This window comes from Rhamphochromis sp. 'chilingali', assembly GCF_963969265.1.
Source record: "Rhamphochromis sp. 'chilingali' genome assembly, chromosome: 3".
In the NCBI taxonomy this organism is placed as follows: Eukaryota; Metazoa; Chordata; class Actinopteri; order Cichliformes; family Cichlidae; genus Rhamphochromis; species Rhamphochromis sp. 'chilingali'.
This window is the reverse complement of record NC_137931.1, coordinates 42,246,989-42,271,601: the sequence shown is the minus strand read 5'-3', so window position 1 is coordinate 42,271,601 and position 24,613 is coordinate 42,246,989. Positions and strand designations below refer to the sequence as shown.

The following is a 24,613-nucleotide window of genomic DNA, read 5'->3' as shown; positions in this document are numbered from 1 at the left end:
ACGAGACACAGGGAAAGAATCATATACACCAGCACCCAAAAGCAGGTACCGTGAAAATGAGGTTTGTCAGTGAAAATCTTGAGGTTGATGGTACTAATAATGAATAAATAGTCATATATTACTTCATTTTTATAGTGTTTAATTTTGGTAATAGTACTATTCTTTTGGCACACACACACACACACACACACACACACACACACACACACACACACACACACACACACACACACACACACACACACACACACACACACACACACACACAACCACACACACACACACACACAGAGCACCGGCACTAATCCTGTAAAAGAAAAGAACCCCAGGATCCAACACTTTATGTACAAACTCTGAATATTTCTTGTTTTAAATCCTATCATTAATGATTATTTGACGAGCGACTAAGAGTGACAAATCCACAACAAAGCCAGAGCATTACAGACGTTATAACAACACAGAGAGAGTAGCTGTCACTCAGCAGGGCACAGCTCACCTGAGCAAGTCTGACCCTCAGGGTGTGTGTGAAACTCAACTCATTCCTCAGCCACGATTCCCATAACTGAGATGCTATGACTCCCACAATAGCGCTGCGAATTGCTAAAAAGGCTGTTTGGTTGACTTAACATAATGGCTGAACCTAACACAGCTTGACATCTGTCATCTATAGATACAGTAGTCAAAAAAGAGGCACAGTGTAGTCAGGGCTGACAAAAATCCGTGGAAAACGCGCATAAAAGTGGAAAGGGCAGCTACGAAAGATTTCACACAACCAAAACTTCTGCGACATACTAAGAGACTAAACACCAGTGCTGATTAAATTACTCTAAAGCTTAGTAATGTGTTATTGTTTTTTATTAATCTGAACAAGTCAGCTTCAAGTCACACAGGTCAGTTTTCAATTATAGACTTAACCATAGTAATATTCACATATCCTTTACAACAGTTACCATGGCACTCACATGGTTTGGGAATGTCTAAACTAAGCTATGAGGACCATTAAGTTAAAAGTAACTACAGTGTTTTTCATGTCAAAAGGAGTTGAGTGAACATATGAGATGATAGTTAATAAATTAGTTAAGTTCGTTGTAAGTGACTGATGCATTGTCTCATATTGTTAAGATTCGTGGGAAGGACACAAAATGCTAGCTCCACCTTATCATTTCTATGGAAGGAATGTTTTAATCATGTTTTAATTACATTTTCTCTTTGGGTAAAAGGAGGTCAACAGATACGTTAGCAGTAGCCAGACTCTAGTTGATAACTAAAGGGGATGAAATGGCTGAATGGTTCTCGAGTCATTATAACAAAAGCCATATTTTAACAGTGCCTTCTGATGTGCTCTGACATGTTGCAATTTATTGCACAATGTTAAAAGTTGGTCCAGTTACTGGAGCCACTGAGATTAGCCAACTAAAATAAGATAAATGGTAGAAGTTCAATTCAATTTTATTTATACAGCACCAAATCACAACAACAGTCGCCTCAAGGCCCTTTTTATTGTAAGGTAGACCCTACAATAATACATACAGAGAAAAACCCAACAATCATATGACCCTCTATGAGCAAGCACTTTGGTGACAGTGGGAAGAAAAAAAACTCCCTTTTAACAGGAAGAAACCTCTGGCAGTCTGCAACTTATCCCAACCAATAAAGCACGGCTTTAGCTTGAAACGATGTCATTAATGTCAAAAGCGTGACTCTCACAAAAAACTGTACATTTGAGAATTCGGTTGGTATACTTGGAAGTGCTCCCCAGGCCACAGTACCTCCTTTAAATAAAAATATGAAGTCATCTATATACAGTGGAAACTATAGATAGTAGCAAACTGGTTAGTTTAGTCAACAGCAGTTTTGTACAACTTTCCTAGCTACTGTTAAACAGCATTACAAGGAAACACGAGCATATGTTTCCATTTGAAAGAGCAAATGGTCCATAATGAACCAAGTAGTTATTGAAAGAACAAAGAAATAAAGTCTTTTCTCCATCTTTAAGGATCAGAGGCTGATGTTTTTGTTTCCTGCGAACAGACTGTCTGATTCCGCTCAAGCTTTACCTCGTCTTTAATGTCCTCTTGCTGTTGTGCTGTGAAGATCTCCATTGCTCCCATTAACCTCATCATCAGCTCATCCACTGTTGTATTGCCTGAATTAGAAAAGAAAATCAGGGCAATAAAAGAGTTTGTTTTCATGATAATTACAGAAAACAGAGTTAATTGTACGATGAATAAAATGAGAATTACCTTGAATAACATTTAGAACTTCATTGGATGTGCGTTTCCCCATGACTATGAGGAGCAGGGGGAACTGGTCTGTCGTGTATGTCCGTATGGTCTGTGTCACCACACTGCCAAAGTGCCTCGTACACATAGTGAGTAGTCTGGAAGACAAAGAAATTTATCTAATTCACTTTCCCCCCCCAATTTATTTACTTTACCTGCTTGTTCCTTTGGTAATAAGCATATATTTAAGCCTGCAATAAAAACAATTTTAAAGAGCGATAAAGTATTCGTGCACATATTTTCACTGGGAGGTGCGTGCTTTTCAGATTGCAGCACAAAAGAGAAATACACACAACTTGTGGCATTAAAGACTTTAAAACCAATTCTGCATTTTCTTATTCCATCAGGGCGACATGCTATCTCAATTGGAACCACAGATGAATTAGTATTCCTCACCAGACACCCAGAATTGATAGGGCAAGAGAGGATTTCTTATTCCATTACAAAGACAGAACTTTTTAAATTAACATTTCAGAGAGGGAAAAGGGTAGCAGGCAGTCGGAGCCCCGCCAAGCTCCCTGTAAATGTCATAATATTAATGAATTGCTATAGACTGAATGCAAATATAGATTAGCTTTTTCTCCTGCCTTTTAATAAGATCTACTTTAATAACTGCATGGTAAAATAGAGAGGTAATGGAATGGATGGCGGGACAGCGGGTCAGAGGAAGAAGATAGATAGAGCGGATGCTGTCTGAGAGGGGGTGTAACTCATTAAAAGATGAAGCCAAAGCTGCGGGAGCTACTTGCAGACTTTCCAAACGGTGAAATCGAGTACTTCCAGTCAATAGGACAATAGCAGTAGTAGTAATAATCATGCCAAAACCAGCTAAAGTGTGGACGTTGGACTGAAAGATGAATGAAATGAGCTTTGGAATACAATGCAGACAAAAACTTTTTCCAAATGTTGAACTTTGTGTGACCCACACCTTGCAATGAAAAACGTGGGTACCCTAAATCTTAGATCATTTTGTTCTGACATTTGTCCCTGTTCAGACCTCAACCCAGCCACAATATAACAAAAGCTCACAGGGAAACTCTAACCTGTAATGAAAGGCCAGGGAACAATAGACACTAACTTGAAGGGTAACCCAATCTTAAACCTCTAATCAAGCACAGGCTAACCTGCTTTGGTTTCTAACTCTAAACTAAGGAAGTCAGTTCAGCACAATGATGATCATAATCACAACAACATAAAAACAGCACAATCTCAAAACACAACTTACATGTACTTTGTAACCACTATCGTTTAGGGTAAGACGGACACCGAAACTAGGAAACAGGAAGAACTACGAAGCCCTTATGGAATTACGTAAAGAAGAATAAGTATGGCCACAACACTTAATGTCAGGAGGAAGTCACTCCAGGAAATGAGCTGCACAGTTCGGCCTGTCTCATCTAGCCCTAATATAACATAGTAACCTGCGGCCTTTAAAAACTTTTATGGCTAACTAAATGCAGAAGAAACACCTGCATGGAATTTGCAACTACCATTAAATGCTTCGGTGGCTAATGTGACTGACAGATTCTAATTTGTTGCCCATCCCAGCTTATTTTCTCACTGCGGATCCCGACAGCTATAACAGTAAATGTTTTCCTGGACTGTCAGCTTGCACTTCTTCAAATCAAACTGATGCACTATGATGCGAGTAGACCGGTTAGACCTGGCGTCTGCTCCACTGAGCAGCTGATGAGTCAGGGTAGTACAGTAGCACTGCAGGGAATATTTTTGCCAGCCACCTGTACGTGTGCAGTATGGGAACCGGATGCTCCGATAGCTCACTGTGTCATACACACTTTGTTTCAGAGTGAACATGGACATGTTTTGATTTGAAAGTGACATTTTGTTCTCCCACCAAACGAGTTATGTTTTCAGGGAAGACTATGTCAAGAGAAGAAGTCGAGTGTACAGAACAGGTTCGCACAACGGTCTGTTCCTGCCTTGAGCAGTTAAGACACAAGTTTACACTTAAAGGCTAGTAAATATGAAATTTGTAAGAAAAATTGTTTCTGTATGTTTCTGTTCTGTGTCCTGTGTACTGTTTGTTTGTATATGTGTCTTTTTGGCTGCTGTTACAACCAAATTTCTCCTTGTGGGACAATTAAAGGATTATTCTTTTTTATTTTATTCTCTAATAAGATCGCCTGTATTGCTATAGACCAAACGGGTAATCACATTAGACTGCCAGGTCTGTATAATGTTTAAAACACTAAATCTAGTGTCAACATAAGGTCACCTTAGTGCATATTCTTACACTGTAATGTATTATGAGAATGCGCACACAACACAAATAATCGACTTTCAATGTGTTTATTTACTTACATGTGCAATGACAGTATACTGCCTCGGCGATATATCAGATTCATTTCCCACGAGTGACAATTACACTGGCATCCAATCAGCAGCACTGCATTTATGCATAATTAATCATTTAACTGGTAGGCCTGTGAGAATAGATTAAGCTAAGCAACAGGCACATTCCAATATCAGCAGGTTTATCACTCGCTCACAGACACACACAAATGCACGCACACATAATCAGGATACCTTTCTAACAGCTTGTGTGACTGATGCCAATCACCAGTCACTTTAGATCAGCTAAAGAGCGTGAGAATGCCGAGCAGCAGTTGGATGTGTGAGCGAGTTAGTGCGCACATGTGCATGCATGCGTTAGCAGCAAAGCTGCGACTAGCTGTGTGTGATGAAAAGCTCCAGATGTTGCCTCCTTTTTAACGTGCAATAAAAAGGCCCAGCTGGGGCAAAAAGCAAAGGAGGCCAATGGGAGAGAAAGGAGTGCGGAATGAGGAAAGGAGGGAGTTTCCTTAAAAGAAATAATGGAGAGCTGAGGTCAGGGTGCGAGTCTTTCTCAATGACTGCTACCAGAGGGCAGGCTTAACTCTGGAGGTTCAGGGTAGAGTGAGAGAGCTGAGGTAGCTGATTAAATAGAAGAGAAATAAAGAAATATCAGAAAGGAAACAAGTAAAATATGTAGTATTAAAGATGAAGGGAAGGATGAAATACATGAAGCATTCCTTGTTTACAATGTGAAACAAAGGTTCAAATTTACCTAAACCTGTCCTCTGTTCAACACTTGAACCTGCAAGAGATCTAATAGTCTGTTAAAAATATATATCTCACTCACTGAACCAATGTAATAAACAGGTGCTGTTGTAAAATACCAACACAGGGTGCTGGAGCTAAGCTAGGACTTTCAGGATAAATTGGAGAGATAGAGATGTTTGGACTCCAACGGAGTCCTTCATCTCCCACTGACCCTCTATTCAGACAGTTTGGTCAAGATTGCCCAATCAGGGGCCTCACCGTGCAAACACAATGCCTTTTGTTAGCATGCAACCTCCAAGCTTCAAAAAGAGAATGAGGCTGAAGAGAGAATGAGAAGAAAGAGATACAGAGTACGAGTAATGGAGTGAAAGATGAATGCCAGCAATTACGGATGTGTCAAACCGATTTTTAAACACTGTTCATTTGCCAGATAGGATTCCACCTACACTAGCATTTCTGGATTATTATCTAAACGCTACCCAAAATATGCAGGATTCACTCTCTAAAGTCCAAGATTTTCTTGCTTCACACACAAAAAAAAAATACAACAGCAGGATGAAGGCACGACTGAAAACTAAATTTACTTTCTCTAAGAAAACTATTCAGAACAATAATGCGGGGACAAGATAGTAGCATGCAACAGACTGCTTCCCAACCAGAGGACTCTGACAGCTCACAAAGCCCTCAGCTCATGATCAAGCTTCTCTCCCGCTGAAATACATTCAATATCCTCTTTATTAGATACACCTCAGTATTTATGCAGACAGTCGGCTCCTGCGGACAGTAAGTCACATATAAATAAAACATAAGGATTAAGGATGCAGTCAGGGCTTAAAGGTTCTCTTATTGCATTACTAAACTTTACAGCTGGCTAAAGCAATTCTAAATACAGCATGATTCTGATAGACTACCGGATCTCCAGAGAATTAATTCAGTGTTTAAAACCTTAGGTTTTTTTTTTTTTATTACCGTTTAGCCATCATACTCACTGACCAAACTGTTTTCTCCCCTAGCTATAGCATCACAGTCAGATTTGGCAACCAGAAAACACAGCCAGATTTAGCTTTGCAACAGAATTCACGAGTAGCTGCAGTTTCTACAATTTAAATATTTGATCCGACAACTCAAACATCACAAGATGAGCTTAAAACTTTATTTACACAAATGAATTACGCAAAAATGGACTCATTAAACAATAGGATTCTTGGAATAAGATACGTCTTCAATCGCACTCCAAGCGTGCTGGTTGACTAACATTGTACCTGGATTTGTTAGCTTCTTTAGTGACATCCCATGCCCATGTGATGAAGTTCTGGCTCAGGTAAGAGACGATAGAGTCAGCGCACATCATTTGGGAGCAGAAGACGTTGCTGAGAACACTGTCATCATTGTGGAGGTAGATAGCCAGCAGCTTTCTCTGTGGAGAGAAACAGTTTGAAAATCAGAGTGGGAGCAAACTGCACCTCTTACTGTGCTAGGACATTTGGTAAGGCAAAGGGTCACTGCAGCTGATCCTTTATTTTTGTCTTCAATCAGTTGTTCAGTGGCTAATAGGTGGAACCAAACACCAAAGTATACAGTTGACTTTGTGGAAGAAGTTTGACTAGCTAAAACTCATCACTCCCCAATATAATAAATGTCATATCTGTGATCGGTGCTGCTCTGTCAGCCATGCACTAGGCGTCTCATTATTGGAGAGACATGTCCATATTACATGAACATAACATGACCACCGGCAGAGAGGACTGGGCGCAGAGCTAGCAGGACTTCTAAAGACCACGGTAGGACCACAACTGGCAAAAAAGCAAATACCACGCAAAATAAAATGGAGAGCGGTGTAAATAAAACTTTGCTTGGAGGCGACAAAGATATGGAGAAAACAAAACAGACAAATCACTCTATTTATTTTACACCAAATGCCAGCAGCCTGTTCAGGTTAGTAGCGGCAGGGCCAGACAATATTGACGAAGCTCCAAATCCAAGGATATTGACACCATCATATAAGCCTGGTAGATTCTCCCTACTGACAATCTAATTAAAAAACAAACACACCCACAAACATAAAAGGTTCCAGGGGACAATGTTGGAAATAATGCTCTTTAAATTACATGTCACTTCTCTTGCTATAAAAGAACAAATAAGAAAAACTCGCACTCTCTGCTTAGTTCATTTTTACCCACGGCTGTGAAAGGGGAGTTAAGGGGTCTGTTCCTTGGGAACAGTAATCTAGGCTACGTGCGCCAAAAAGCGAAAAATCTACACAGGGCGTAAAACGTGAGGAGAAGGGAAAGAAGAAGTTGTGCTATACTGTGGCCTGTGTAGAATAGGAATGGGAGAGCACTGCTGTGTTTGCTCAACGATTAGTGCTTTAGAATAATCTCCAGGGCTGCTAGAGAGAAGGAGCTGGGGACTCATTCACTAGGCTGATTCAACAGCCTGAAAAGATTAAACACTCATGCTGAGAAGACAAGCAAATTCAGTCTTGAGAGAGGAATGAGTGTGAGGAGAGGGAGAGTTTTACAGCGTGAAAAAAAACCAACAAAAAAACAAAACCCCGATACACACTCGAACGCCGACGTCCCCGACACACACGCACAGATGCGCAAACTTAACTCCGCTGCCCGCGAGTAACGGGACTCATGCTCGCACACATGCATGCTCAATTAGAGCAAGTGTAAAGACTAATCAAAGTGGGCATTTTGGCAAACTGAACTCCTTCATCTTAGTTAAACTGTCCGTACCCCTCTGTTCCCTCTCCGCTTTCAACTCAGATCTTTTGTATTGCCTGTCTTAGCGGGGAGGAGCAAATCCCTCAGTTCAGCTAAATTACTAGGTCCAACCTGAGCTAGATAGTGACCCCATAGCCCTTCCTCACACCTGTTCACCTAAAGCTAAGCTTGCTTTGAGGCTGTGAGAGAAACAAAAGAGTTCACACACTGTAGAATAGCGTTGCGCTTCATTTGCTGTTTAATCAGTGCACCTCTTTCTTGGAAGACGGCCCAGCAGAAAGTTTGAAAATATGAAATATGTGCGTCTATAAATATGAAAAAAAGCATGTGTTCTCGTAATGAGGCGGTCCTTTGAATGAGGCACTTTTTAACCATCGTTTTAAAACAAAAACATTTTTTTTTATCATAAAACATGCAGGTCTTTTGTTTCACTTTTCCTTTTTAATTAATTGCTCCACTTGCCTTTTTTTTTTCTTTTAGGGATGCGGATTACCATGTGTGAATATGAAGAGCAGGTTTTTCTGTTTTATTTTTTAGTTGTTTGAAATAAAGGGATTATTTATTTCAGATTCTTGAGATAAAAGTGCATGTATGCAAAAAGAAAAAAAAAATTCTGATAAAACACAATGATGTTAATAATAAAACCCATTTACTGTTAGAAATCACCTGAAAAGGGGTGTAAGCGGATCAGGCTCATATCCCACTCCAAATCTGCCCGTATTATAAATGACCGATGACCAATTATAAGCACCTCAAGAATGCTGCTTCCTCTATTCATGTAGTACTCTAACTAAGCCAGTCACAGGAGTATTTATAGGTTTACATAAACTGGACTTCCAAAATGTTTTTTTAATAATGAGCAGCATCTCCTACCCTGGGATGTAAATAATATAATATGTGGTCTGGGCTGACAGATGAACACAATTTATTAATTTACTCAAGTTCTATTAAAGGTGGACTCGTCCTTCATTATGAGGATAAAAAGTGAATTTAACATGTGATCTGTCACATATTAAAAAGGCTTTATTTGCAGACTAATTTATATAATTTACATGTGGAGATAATGAAGTTGTCAGCTCAGGCGACTGAAACTGCGAGCAACAGACACCAAGGTGTGTGCAGAGCGCTCTGTGATTTACGCACACTGTACAGTTATTACTTTCATTTTTAGTCCAGCTTCAATTCACCTTTTCTGCAAAAAGTGTCTGCACAGGGGTTAAAATAAAAAAAAGAAAATGTGCCTTTATGCCCAAACATTTATACTTTCAAAAACATTTAATATAGCCAGTTTACAGTTAGTTATTCATAAAGAGAAACAATCAAAAACAATGTCATCGGTTTCTGTCATGATCAGGTCGTCTCTATGGCTACGAAGGGAAGACCCAAATAGCCAAGTTTCTGTTGGTGAATGAAATAAACCAAGCAAGCTTGCAATATTACAGGCTGTGTCTGATATCACTCCAGAATTAGCTTCATGATTTTGCCCTTTTTAAACATGAATGAAGAGATACAACTTGCTGCTAAAAATCTCACGGCACACCCATAAACACAAAGTCTTAGTCCACATGAAGCCACAGTCTCTGGTGTTAGGGGCCTTTGCAGTCAAGGAGAAGATAACTTGTGCCACGATTCATCCATGTTACATTATTTTGCCACCATCAGAATTTTAGAGCAATAACAGAAATAAACGTGACACTGCCAATTTCTTTTGTTTGTTTTTATTTTATTTTAAGCCTCTTTAGGGAAACCGTGTAGTGGAACTGAAGTCGATCAACAGCTTTTAGTTTAATTAGGGCCCTTTTTCTGTGGATGACATTTTTGCAACATCAAGAAGAGGCTTAATCACAAATACAGCGTGTTGAACAAAGCCAGGAGAGACTAGTTAATGAGATACAGACATGTACAGATGAAAGGAAGGACAGAGAAATCCAGATGGTGATTGTTCTTTAGATGACCGGCTCAGTCTGGAAAAGCAAATACTTCAAATTGAAGAGCTCAAATGACCTACACGGTGGGAAAACTCATTGTGATCGATGGGCAGCCATGAGGCACATTTTAGAGTCTTTCCAAACAATTATGAAAGCACTGAAATAATATGAAGTCCGCAACTGAAGTTAAGTAGTTAAAGTCCACACTATAAGAATATGGACAAGTTTGAGTTTGCACACCACATTTAACGTTTAACTGTAATGGCCACACATGTATATCTAACTGTTCTGACACATGAGGGATGGAGCTGTCTTATGGTTATCCAAGCTCCTGATCATCGATGATTCTGATGGATTAAGAGAATGTAGAATAAATATATCAATATCTAAAACTTTACACTGATGTAGCCCCTAATCTATCCATTTACACCTGACAGTAATCATTTCAGGTGCAGTCAATAACTAATCAAAGCCACTTGTGATCAACATTTCACAAGCTGACAGAGATACATGTACATCTACGCGCCATATGCCATTCTGACTGACCGCTGCTTTTTCCTCTTGACTCTGCGAGGCTATTGCTGGGTTTTAAAGCAGATACTTGGCAGCGATAAATCCCTCAACTCCGCTCTTCAGCAAGGCTATGAATTTTGATGTGTCTTTGTGTGTGGCAGACATGAGAGCAGAGTGGAGAGCGAAAAAGCGTGGGGTTAGAGTGATTAACCAGTGCGTTGATGGGGATTTAGTGAGGATCGTGGTTAGTGATGGGTGGCCTATCTCTCTGTACGCTCTGACTAACCACTGATCCCCAAGAGGGTTCAGCTCAGCTCAGCTCAGCAGCCCAAAGCATTTTCATTAAGGATGGATTGAGTCTATCTCAACATTCCCCCAACACACACCTTCAGAAACACTTCATCAAATGTAGTGTTTTGCTTAGTGATTAGCCTCTCCCAGGCTATGAGAGAGTGAGACTGATTCCTCTGTTTAAAAACCCCTTCAGTCAAACCTGCCCTACTCTAATATACCCTTAATGAAGTAGGCTTTTTCTACTACGAGGACACAAATACTAGATTGCTTTTCAAATGGAAGCGAAAGAGCAAGGGATGGGATTGTCGGATAGATGGAAGAGGGGACGGTGTAATTGTGCACATATGCTACTGTGTAATGAAACCGTGAAAAGCAGCTTGTTTTGGCCTGTCATCTCGGATGTTTGTGACAAAACAGGACAAACACAGAACAGATCAAATAGCTTCTGCTTTCGTGCAACATCTTTGCACATATCCAGCTTCTCCAAAGCCATTTTAACCACAGCACAGTTGGCAGGCTAAATCAAGCTCACCCAGAATAAAACAAAATACAGTGGAAATGAATACTATTCTGCCCTCATGCTGTTTAGAGCACAGTGGTACAGTACTGTGTGTGAACACCAGAGAGACATCAGCCATATTGTGCTGGCTTAGGAGAGGAGATCAGCTGGGAAACAGGCAAAATGCCAAGCTTCTCTTTAGATTTTTTTCTACATCTCTGTTTATTTCACACTCTCTCCTTCCCTTTCTTTTATCCCCCAAAATCACATTTGCTTATTTTTCTCTTTCTTCCCGCACAGCCTTTTTTCGTCCAACTTTCTCTTGTGCTCCACGCTGCTTTTTAAGACCATGTCCTTCATTTTGTGGCCCTGCTATCATCTTTTTCACCCTCCCTCTTTGTGTGCCTGGTGATCTGAACCCCCAGAACATCTTGCTGTGTCCTCACAGTCTAATAAGGCTGTAATCCACACAAGCTGTCCGTTGATACAAGCATCCTTAAAAGGACAAAAGCTGAAAAACAAGGGGGAAAGTGGACAGCTAAAAATAAAGCCTCAGCTGTCGGGGTGAAAATTTGATGATGGTTTTGATAACTAATATCAGTTTCGCTATCAAGCCACATCCACGGTACATACATTAAACATCACCATCATCAATGACTTTTTTTTTTAGAAAGAAATGTAATTTTACGGTTTATGGAAAGTAAGGCATAGATTATCGTCATGCCTTCTGCACACACTAATCATTTACTCAGTTACTCTTAGCACACTGTGTCTAACAAGTTTTGTTCATGCTGATATTCCAATTGTTCAAGTTTCAAGAAATACTCAATAAAAGTCTTGAGCCACTTTTTATTTCTTTATACTTTGGTAGGAAAATGTGAAATCTGTCTGGCAATATGTCAAAATGTGCAAAAATACAGTGTATAACAAAATGCACTCTCCTAATAAATCTTGTTTGGAATGTAATGCTCAGTAATAGTTCTACAGGCTTTGCCTTTTGTTCCGTTCTCTGTCAAGATGATCCCACGCTGCTTTGATAATTGTTGTGGTCTGGGCTCTGGGGAGGCCAATCCATGTTTGATAGTGTTCCACTATGCATTTTTCTTTTTCATCAAGGTTTGCTGTTACTGCATTGGCAGTGTGTTTGGGATCATTGTCATGCCGTTGCCAATCAGACGCTTTCCAGATGGTACTGCATGGTGGACAAGGAACGATCCCTAACACGACGGACTGAAATGCAGCTGCAAACCACGACAGAGCTCCCAGCGAGCTATAGAGACTCATTGTTTTATCTCTCTCTGACCACCTCCAGACAGATTAACGATTATTTAAACCAAATGTAAAATTTGGATTCATCCCTATAAGACCTCTTGCCACTGAATATTCATCCAGTTCTTGGCACACCTCAGGGTTTTTTCTCTGTTTCCATTCCTTAAGAATGGCTTTTTAACAGCCACACATCCACCGAGACCATTTCTGATAAGGCTTCAGCATATGGATCAACTGAAGTTCCAGATACATCCCTCGTATAGATAGTTATTTTCAGGCTTACCGCTTTGTCTATTGGCCTCCACTTGTCCAGGCCCAAAAGCCAGTTGGGAAACACCTTGTTAGTGTAAAGATGCTGTTTATGCTCATCAAATTGTGGTACTTTTGACATGTTTCATAAATTCAGCTAAACAAATGGGAACACATTACATGCTTTTTGCAACAAGCTGCTAGTAACAAAGTGCTTAAAAGCATAATTTCATATTGGTTATTTGCCCAGTTGTCCGTTATGTGTAGACACATCACTGGTTCATCCCTTAAGTTGGGTGCCTTTTGTGGTTGAATGATTTCTAGGTCACTGTTGAGCAGTTTAACAAAAAACAAAAAAAACAAAACCAAAAACATTTCTCTATAAATGGTCAAGTATAAGGACTGGACTGAAAACGAGACAATGGCCAAAGAAAAACCGAGGAGACCTTAAGAGGACCTGGGGAACTATTGGTCAAGACCACTTTAAAGAATTATGATGAAGTCTGACTTCTTGGAAACAAAATATAAAGAGAGGAAATAATTAGAGATGAAAATATTACCAGGTCTCCATTACCTCTATTATAGATGACTGAAACACCGGGGGGACTGAGCTTTTGCTGTTGTGGCCCCCAAAATATGGAATAAACTGCCCCTCCATATTAGGTTGGCCCCAACACTTGAAATGTTTAAATCACTTTTAAAAACGCACTTTTTTTCAAAGGCTTTTTAGGAGTAGTACCAGAGTCAGTTTGTAGTCAGCTGTTGCTCTTAATCTTTTTTATTTTGTTAATTTTATTCATTGTATATTTTATTGTCTATTTTACTCATGTTTTAATATTTAATATATATATACTGATTTATTTTTATCATTTTCATTTATGTATTTATTTTACTGTTATTTATATTTATTTCTTTGTCTGCTTAGTGTATGGTTTTTAACTTTTATCTGTTTTATTATTGGAAAGCACTCTGGTCAACTGTGTTGTTTTAAAGTGCTATATAAATAAAGTTGGGTTGGATTGGATTGGTTTTACTGGCATTAAGCCTAAAACTAAATGACTTATATTTAAAGTTGTGTCTCATGAGATCTCCATAGATATCATTCTACATAAGCGGACTGAATTATGTGTGCAACAGACCAGCAGCACGGCGTCAGTGATCTCTGATTACCCTATGCATCCATCTATAATGGTAACCAGATTCATCTAGCTTTCCCCAACTTAACAATGAACTCTAACCCAAATGTAAAAAATGTAGGCCAGGTGAATAAAGTTCCTGATTATATTAGCGTTTTAAATTTCCCCCAGCCCAGTAACAAAAGAGAAGTTATGAGAAATAAAGTATCTCCCTTGACAGAATTAATAATATCCTTCTCTGTTTGTGTTCCTTTGTCATGTTATCTTAAGCAAAGAAAACTCAAACCTGAAAAAAGCGACTCTTCCATGAAGGAGAAATGACATCAGTGATAAAGGACAGGCCATCATTTGTAACATCAGTACCTCGTATCACTTGCACAGCCCAAATTAAAAGGGATAAGAATATGAAGCTTCAAAGAAAAACACAAGTTTTTCAGAGTATATTAAAAATGTTCCTGTGAGACCCAAAATAGTCCAAAAGGTTACTTACATCTCTGGCTTTGCCATGGAAGGCCTCTTGAGATGCTGCCTCCAAAGACCCAATAAAGAACATTGGATGGGTCTCTCCATATCTACAGGACGCACACACACACACACACACACACACACACACACACACACACACACACACACACACACACACACACACACGACTCTTATTTAAAACATTGTTACTATCCAGTTTTGTCAGGTTTCAAAGCCATTTTAAATTGAGCATAACAACCGCTCACCTCGAAGAAAATTCAGAAGTAAAGTGAATTAAGGCATCAGTTTCATTTTCACTATTCTCTGGCACTGCAAAAGGGACAAAAATAATTATATGGTCAGGCTTTACATGCTGTATCTGGAGGTTAATACTACAGTGGCTGCTATAACTGAGTTCTACAAGTGGTTCACATTACGTACTCATAGGTGATTTCCTACAGCTCGAGGAGCCCACTCCAAACATCTCTGAATCATCCACACCAAATTCTGATGCGTCTTCATAATCATCACCCTCACTGTCGCTGATCATATGGACATCCGCACACTGTAAATAAGAAGCATTTCATGAGCATGTCTGATGCTTGAAAGTTGCCTAGGGGATGAAATGCATAACTCAGAAGCGTGCGGTGGCATACGTAGGTCAATTTACCTCTTCTGTGGGTTCCTGGGCATTAGCTGGCGAGGACCTTCGACAAACACTCAGGTGATGGCAGGGATAGCTGATTCCAGAAAGAGCTAGTGTCATCTAAAACAAACAAACAAAGGAAACAGAACAAAAGAATGAAGCCAACAATTAAGAATGACTGCCGACCGTGTGCGTTTACTCAACACAATATAATAATGTCATCAAGTTTAAGTATGTGTTGGTATCTACTGCTTATGACTTGCCTAAAACTGATGCCTAAACCAAAACAAGGCAAACTTCACCACTGATTCTGTAGTTGTGCCTTACATTTGTTTGCCTTTTTCCCCAGGCAGCAGAAGCATAACCTGTATCATGACATACTTTGTATTTTCAAACAAAGGCTTGATCATCTCTCTAATGAGGCGTGACCACAATGAGGTTTCTGTACACCTGCAGGATCCATAAGTGCAGTGGTGGTCTATAGTAGAAGGTAACCTGACTAATGAGCTCCCAAATCCAAAACCAGGACTGAAAATGTGAGCATTCAGCAGGGACTCATTACAGGAGTCTCCTGGCTCAGACCCCAAGGGATATCAGCAATAGAGACAAGGCTGTTGCAGAATGAAACTAAAGTTGTCTTGCTTTTAGATCTTAGATCTTCCAATCTGAATATACTGAGACTTAATAATAACACAACATTATATTCAGTGGCACCTGAACTGAAAACCCACATGCAAATACTGTTCTGGTAGAGAGAACAACAGCACTGAGGCAGGGTAGGTAAGCTTGGTGTGATAAGAGCCAGAGGAGCTGCTCATCCCCTGCAGAGGTCCTCTTATCTGCTCCATTGTCGAGTGCTGAGACACACAAAGAGCAGCTGGACATGGCTGAATCAAGAGACGCTTACACGCAACACCAATTGAGTCTGAAAAGAGCTACACGGGCTGAATGGAGTTTTCCTCTCTGTGTCTCTCCTAAATTAAAAGTACTTCCTCGTGCTGGTGTCAGCTCTCTAGAGCAGGAGAGAGCAGTGTAACCAGTAGACCTTATCACAAGCACGGACTTATAAGTGTATCTCTGTTTGCCTGGCACTGATAAGAACTGTGCAGTCACGTCGCACTTAATTATCTTTTGACTGTTAGAAAGTAAGTGCGCTGCACACAAAAGAACCAAATATTTATACAAAACTATTTGCACAGTTGTGGACTAGTTGAGTCAGTGTAGGCGCTGCTGGGGTTGGGCAGTATTGCGATACTCATCCTGAGATTAGTTTGAACATTTTAATTGCTTTTTATGCTGCGGTTTTGTATTTTACGTAGAATCCACAGTGCTTCACCATATAACAAATCAACAAAAGGGCTTTTTTGTTAGCAATTACACAAAATAACCAAATTATTTTCTACAAAAAAGAACAAGGTAGAAATTATTATTTAAGAAAAATTTGCATAGATACTGATCAAGAAATCATGAGAAGCTGTGTCCATATCCCCCAAATCTACCACAACTATACTCTTTGTCCCTTTGCAATCACATTTACAACATATACAGAAATAAAATGATAGCATTTATTTACATATTGGGTTTTTTTCCCTCCTAAAAAGAGCAAGTGAACTCAGTCTCACTCTTGGGAGCTGAAAAAACATTTATTGCACCATTTCAAATAGTTGACAGAGGATATACTAAAACTGGCTATAATATTGGCGTTTCAAATTCCCACCAGTCGAGCAACGATTGACTGAAGGGATATTTCACCGAGTATCTCCCCTGACAATATGAGAAAGAATAACATCTTGATGAGTATTCCTCCTCTGTGTTGTCTTAAGCGCAGAAATCTGCTCCAAAAAGCAGTGGCTAGACTCTCACGCAATATTGAAACAAAACAAACCAAGAATGACATCACCTCTAAAGGGACAAATCCACCGTGGAGCTTTGTTTGCAAGAGCACATCATATAACACTAACTAAAAAGGCTAAATGTTTTGGGGCAAAAATATTTGACTGTCCTTTTCTTTGTGAATTTATGTTTTTTTCCCTTTGGGGCCAAGAACAGATGAATGTTCCCAGACAAAAAGAAAACCAAACAGCCAAGCGCATACAGACGAGAGAAGAGACCGACTGTACTTCCTGCACATTACCAATTAGTAGCAAGTGTACTATTGTCAATAAAAAGCACACAAGTGTCACAGCAAGGATAGCTGATCCAGCCAACCCTAACATAAGGAACACCTACGAAGAACACTTAACTGAATTGCCTCGTCTGTGCTCAAGTAACTCAACTCTAACTTATTTACTTCTTTTATTTCATTAGATCTATCAGTCATTCTAATCAGAAACCAGAACATCACAAAAGAATTTACTGAAAAAGTGGGGAAAAAAATTAAGCGATGTAGAAACGCAATTTGCTTTTTCAAAACCAGCAACACACTTAATGAAAAGCTACGACCACTGAAGACGTTATGGGTGCCAGGTCTGTGAGCTGAATTAACACTGACGTTATTGAGCTAAAGATGCACAGGTTCTGAACTTTAAGGACGTGAAGGAATGGCCCCGTCTCTTCGCTGCCTATGAGTGGCAATCAAACGTGAGAATTTTAACACAGACTGGCAAGCAGAGCCCCATAAACCCTTTACCCCCGCCACTCACAATGAGAGGGTTTTGTCTGAGCACCTAATAAGTGTATAAATAAAGTTGATCACTTCCCCTGTCAAAGACAGCCTGGAGGGTTTGGGCTGACATGGATGCAACCAGGGGAGGTGAAAAGGGGGGAAAAGGAGAAAAAAAAAAAGAGAGAGATGAGTGCCTCTCAGTCCTCTTCCTCACATTGACCCAATGGCTTCTCCCGATGTTGAGGTACACAAGTGCAGCTTGACGGCTCAGTGGTGAAACGTGGAAACAAGGTTGAAGCGCCGCAGGGCACAGGGTCTGAGGGGATGAGGTTAACCCCCAAAATGACCCTCTCCCACATCTCCACACAAAAGGAACTGGCTCCTCTTTTTTGGATTCTTTTAATTAACACTTTCATTGAGGCTCTAAGCATTCAGGGGCTGATACAGGGGAAGAATTTTCTCTTTCCCTCACACCCCCCCTCCCTCCTTTTGCTTTCCCAGTCAACCTTTTTTTTGTCCCTCTACTCTATCCTCCTTTTTCCTCCCTTCATTCTTTCTGTGTTTCATTTTTTTTTCTTTTCCAGTGTAGGCAGTGTTTGGATTAGGTGTCTGGCTGTGAGTATGAGATAATTACCACTGACAGCTGCACTGAAGGCAACCAAAACCTCATCATACCACCTTACTCTACTATGTCAGTTTTAGAGCAAGAGAAGAACAGAGAGAAAGAAAAGAGGAAGTTTAAAAAGAAAGGAGATAGAAGACTTAAACTCCACCTTTAAGATTTATTAAGATATTTAATAAATGACATTGTTTCTAGGCTGAGATGCAATAGGAAGATATACAGCGTGACCATGGTCAGGACAAAAGGATCCTATTCTTCAAATAAAAGGTTCAGTGAGATGGGAGCATAACACCAAGAAACAAAAAGAAAACAGATACAGACAGACTAAGTCAGCACTGAATTTCACCTGAAGAAGGCCAATTTCATGACGAAGGGGGGGTGGCTCTGCCTGACTTTACTGCTGAGCCCTGATGCTATGGAAACCACAAGCTGTCCCCCCACCTGTCAATAACTGGTTTCATAGGCCCCAATCAGGTAGAGGAAGATTCCAGTAATGCCAGCTGGGAAATGGAGGGAGGTGCTGCCCTACAAGCCACGGCACCTCAGAGGCTCTGTGGCATTAATACATTAGCAAACACCATGAAACACTGCATAAATGTCAGCAATTACAGGCTAGAAGAAAGGGCGGGTGGTGGTGGAGGGGTGCAGAGATGGGGGGGACGTAATAAGGATGTCCCACTGGCTGTCAATCACTCCAACAGGTATGGGAGGAAGGACGGCCAATCAGAGCTGCTCCAATGAGATGAAGCCTGTGCAGAGACTCTCTGTGCTGAAATGCTAAGGGCAAAGTCTCAGAGAAGGCGAGGACAGAGGTTCAACAGTTATATTTGCAATAGCAAAGCAAGTTAATTTCCATCATCAGTATTATATTCAGAACAGCTTTGTCAATGCCACACAAGCGAGAAAAAATTGAAAGGCAGTACGACCATAATATTTCCAAATGATGCCAGAGTAAGCGTTTTGCTCTACTTGGAGAAAATAATTTTTTTAAATCAAATTTAAACTATAGCAAAGTCCAACACACTTTTTCTCTGACTGAGAACTTTTTCCAGTTCCGTCAAGATGTCTGTGATGCAGTAAACCCAAAGAAAATTCAAGCAAATGCTAAAATAAACAGTCACAAAAACCATTTGTTTTGCCCACATGGATCTCTACTACTAGTAAATATTACAAACTGGATTCTAATGAATCTATAAGAACATTGTAATCATGGCACCCAAAACAATGTTCAAGAAACAAACATTTAAATTGCTCATCATGAACAGCTGCACATTTGTCAACCAAATGTGCTCTGGGTAAATGTCACACTGGGGACATTAAATTATTTATGGAATATTAAGAAGCGATACAGAAGACTGGGAAAATGTTTTATATGCTTTGAATAGCAATGTGTTCACATTGGCAGTCGTGTTTGATGGTGAATTTGAATTACTTAGGAATAAAATGTACAGCAGTTAAAGCAATGTGACTTTTACTACCTTATCTATCTATCTATACATATCTAGACAGACAGACAGATAGAGATATTTATTTATTTATTTATTTATATATAGATAGTAGCAGTAATATATCTATAAAGAAATATCTATGTCCCATTTACTACATTTAATACTGAATTTATGACGATATAAAAACGTCTATCGTTTCATTTTACGCTATCGTTTGTTTCGTGGTGTCGCAAAATAAACTGTTTACGACAATATTTTTTCATCGTTTTGATGGTCACTGTAGTGGCTATATTAATTTCTTAAAGTTCTCTCTTTCTCTTATATTTTATATAACCACACTATGGACGGACAAGCGCCTGTTTTTATGCGTTTTGGTTAGCAACAACGACGGTAACGGCATCGCGTGTCCGCTTGTTTATGTTCCACATAAACCTTTCACAATAAAGCTCAAGATCCTGTTGAGACTTTTCAAAATAAACTGAATCACGTGAAAGAGCAGATTATTTACAGATGAGAATTAAAAAAAAGAGCCGCCAGGTGCTAAAAAATAAACCTTAGACTCAAACGTTAGAACAGGCTTTCCTCCGCAGCACGCCGTGTAATAAATACTTACAAAGAAAACGGCGGCCGTTACAACTTATGTCTAAAAATGTATAGTTTCATGCATCGGTTAAAACACTCGACTCCAGCTACATGACGCGCAGCTGGAAAAACTTCCCGCAAGTTGAGCTGCCTGAGGTTCACAGAATTTACAGAAAATGTTACATTTTTGTGATTTATATCGTTATCGGACGATAGAATTCTTATATCGGGATATGAGATTTTGGTCATATCGCACAGCCCTACTAAATTCCTTTATTCTAAGAGCCCATAGCAAAAACAATAACAATAGACTGAATAAACTAATCTGTGATTCATTGCCATGAAACCATTATGCATCCTGATCCAATTTCCGATGACCATCAGACCTTGAATTTCAATGAAACGTGCTGAGTGAACAATATCAGGGGCTGACACATCATGTAACCACTAGTTTTCTGGAAAGGTGAGAATTTCTTTCTAACAAACCATCTCCTATACTCCAACAATACATGACATAATTACACTAACATTACACCAACTCAAATAACTTTCTCACAGCACAAGAATAACTGAGAGAAGAAACTGATATTCTGAGCAGTTGATCAGCTAGATGAACTATGATATATATATAAACATAAATGTGCTCTAGATGACTATGAAAGCAACTATACAGCTAAAGCAAAGGCAATTTCCCCAACACTGTCACAGTCAGCATGTGAATTCCTGCTAATCCAATTACAAATTTTCTGTATCAGTACTAAATATGTTATACCTTTTCTTAAACAATGTAGAATTATTTTAGTACTTCAATCAACAGTTTATTTAAATAAAACAAAATTTGCAATATTGGGAAAAAAACCAAACAAACAAAAGACAAAAAAACAAGTAAAAAGTACTAATAATTTGACCAAGAATTCAAGTGAAAAATATGAATTTTCAAAGCCAAAGGAAATGTTTTTTCTAAAGACACAGTTCGGTTGGATCAGTATTGGGGTTCGATAGCCCAAGACACAGTGTGTACAACAAGAAAGGCACATTTGCAAATACACAAATGCAAATATGCACACACAAATAATAACTGCACAGGTGAATGCATTGGTATCGCACAAGACAGAAGAGTTGAGTAGCAATCGATTCCACTGCAAGCAGGATAGTGCGTGGAGCTAAATGCAATCTTGGGCCTCTGACTGCCATCTTTATTGGCCCAAGCCCCGGGAGATGAGACTGGGCTAATGAGCTAGACACTAACACTGGCTCCCTACCCGACTGCTAGGCCAGCCAAGCCCTTGGCTTTCTCTGTTAATACCTTCAGACGTTTCAATAAGAGGGCTATAGCTAGTGCAGAGGCCATTATTGCACTTCTGTCTCTTCTCTATACTTTTTAATATCACTTCATCCAAGGAAACACAGACACTGCGGATGTGTGCTAGTCAAAGGCTAACCGGGCCTATGATAATCTATTCGCAATCGCTGGCCGTTATATATACAGCTGAGTGTGACAAGCTGAGGCCCGCTGAAAACCAGAATACGGAGAACAAAAGTGCAAATATAAAAAACACAATTATCAAGTGTTTTTCTTACATATCTTACATTTAAACTGAAATTAGTAGGTACAGCTTACTGGTTTGGAATTGGAAAATGAGTGCGCATGGCTAGATAGTAGTAGTTAGGTCAATAGTGCATGAAATGCAATGATTATACTTTAAAATGTTCAGAGCCCGTCTAAGTATTTTCAAATGATTAATTGCTATGGAACATACCATGAGAGGAGTCCTTACTGTGATGATTCCTGCATGTCATTTCCCTCTGCTCTTTCCCTATATTTCCCAACTTTTTACCAATTTACCCAAGAAAATAATAATCTAATTTTAATAGATGAAAAACAGTGATTCCTTTTTTTTGTGGTTGGCTGAATATACAGTACATAGACAAATGTACATTTCCAGTAAGTTGTGAATTATTTGAAAGTTTGCTGGTATAAATTTGAAAACAAAAACGCATAATTTCCCTCAAAACACTGATATGTTGCTTCTGTATTATTTTCAATGAGTTTTACAGTTTTAATTATTTATAAATTACTGCACTGTTTTTTTATTTACATTTTACAAAATGCCCTCCTTCCTTGTTTTAAAAAAAACTTTGATTTTGGAAAATGTCAGCACTCTTCCTATTAGTGCATAATGTGGCTCCGACTCTGAAAAGTAAATAATTTAGTGGAATAATACCAAACATTTCCACTCAAGACTGAGGTCAGTCATTGCGCCACATGTCCAAAATGTGCTTTCAGATTTGCAGTAAGATTTGTATTTCCTTTGCAATCCCGGGCTGTTTACTGATCGCATAATTTCAAGTCTCCAAAGATAATGCTAACAATGGAAAATCTGCATCGTAGCCCTATGGTTTGTTTGGTGGTTACTGGATTTACAATTGGCTGCTCTGAGCTGTCATGGAACAAAATACAGCAAACAGTCTTGGGTAGTGTAAAACTGTAACCTTTTATCCTTTTTATGTAGGTTAATGGGTGTGTTGTATTTGCTTCCACTGTCAGTACTAAAAGCTTTACTTTGAGTCAAAAAAAAACCAGTTCAGTCATTGTTTATCCACTTTGAGTAATATGACTAATAGGTAACAAATGTAACAGACTCTTCCCACATAACACTGTACAAAGTAACAAGTTTATCCATATGAATCACAAGTATGTATCGCTTTTACAGTTAATTCTTGCACAAGACACATATGATAATGCATGGAGAGAAAAAAAATACACCAAACCAAACAATTACAAAGACCAAAATGAAAATTGTTAGCTGGAAGAATGTGTGCACAACAGATTCTCAATGTAGGCATGAAAACATCCCAAACAATTAGCATGGGAACACATATGCTGCCAAAGAAGGGGTGAGGCAAAAGGGGTCAGAGGTTCTTCGAGGTTCTGTATGAGGGCCGCCTCTGATCAGCTTGACTGTGTGTAGGGTGAATGGTTGGGAAGGGCAACCCTGAGACAAGAGAGGTCAGCGGGACCGAATGATGTGAGCTTTAATGTCCACAGACAGAGGACACAGAATGGGAACCATCTTTGACGTCTTAATTACCTTTAACATCTTACTCTCATACTTCTGACAGCTGTTTTGGCGCAGTTTAGAGATTGGAACAATTTTCTGTGCCTCGGGTACTCTAGCAAAACCAATGGACAGAAACCGGAAGGGTGTTTATTCTTTTTTTTCTCAAAGGCACACAGATTTTGAACCATGTGACAGATTTGTAAAAGCACAGTACGAGTGGATTTCTTGGGGGAAAAAAAATAAATTTTTAACATTTTTTTGCTTGCCTAGATTGACCTTAGACCAATCCTCAGAAAAATCCTAAGGAATTTTGTTTATTTGACCATCTCATCCAGCTGGAATCAACAGAAACGCCGCTAAATCATGAATCACATCTAAGCAATGTCTTGCTGTATCAAAATCAAACTTATTTCATGGAGCAATGACACCATTTTGAGAAACCACAGACAATTTTAGGACTTCCTCCCAAGATTTAAAATATGTTTTAAGACCAATTTGTGAGACCATGTTTCAAGTAATAGACTCATCTGCAGAAATCCAACTTAGGTTCCAGTCAGTCAAAAATGAGAACACTCTGGATTATTTAACTAAAAAACAAAACAAAACAAAACAAATAAACAGGGAAAAAAACCGTCCCTGGGGAGCACTGCAATAAGCAAAAATCTATTTTTCACTATCACTGCTTAGATGCTCGTATCGTCATTGCATACCTTTACTGATTCAAACACCCACAGAAAATGTTCCCCGATGAATAGTTTGACTGACTTTTTGCATTTGTGTATGTGTGTGTGTGTGTGTGTGTGTGTGTGTGTGTGTGTGTGTGTGTGTGTGTGTGTGTGTGTGTCTTACAGAATCATCAGACGCTGATGCAGGCCATCCCTCCCACTGCTGATGCCGGACTGGGATGTTGGTCAAGTCTGAAATGTTTCTCTTCACCTGCAAACAGAGGAAATGATTGTATTTTATTGAATATTACTGTATACTTGCAATACACAAAACTCATGTAACATCCGTAATGACAACAGCATGCCCTGCCTCTCTGACTCTACACAAAGAGCTTTGATATTTCTCTATATTCTAGCCAGCGGGTGGGTCAGTTTTAGCGTCAACATGATTGCCTCATTACGTTGCATACAACGCTGTAAATTTTAGGAGGCATCCTCCGCTCGGAAGAACAGAAGAGGCAGAGAATAAAGGGCTTCAGAAGTCAAAGGAGAGAGA

At 39.4% G+C, this 24,613-nt stretch overlaps 1 protein-coding gene across 1 annotated transcript in view; it reads right to left on the bottom strand.

Moving 5' to 3' along the window:
- The window catches only part of faf1 (Fas (TNFRSF6) associated factor 1), a 60,584-nt gene that overhangs the window by 15,641 nt on the left and 20,330 nt on the right, over window positions 1-24,613 (bottom strand). The window contains exons 8-15 of the mRNA XM_080878188.1: window positions 24,242-24,328; window positions 15,098-15,193; window positions 14,869-14,992; window positions 14,694-14,757; window positions 14,453-14,534; window positions 6,608-6,762; window positions 2,244-2,380; window positions 2,058-2,146 (exon numbers count right to left, since the gene is read on the bottom strand). Of these exons, the coding sequence (XP_080734314.1) occupies window positions 2,058-2,146; window positions 2,244-2,380; window positions 6,608-6,762; window positions 14,453-14,534; window positions 14,694-14,757; window positions 14,869-14,992; window positions 15,098-15,193; window positions 24,242-24,328 (834 nt within the window). The remainder of the gene's footprint in view (window positions 1-2,057; window positions 2,147-2,243; window positions 2,381-6,607; window positions 6,763-14,452; window positions 14,535-14,693; window positions 14,758-14,868; window positions 14,993-15,097; window positions 15,194-24,241; window positions 24,329-24,613) is intronic.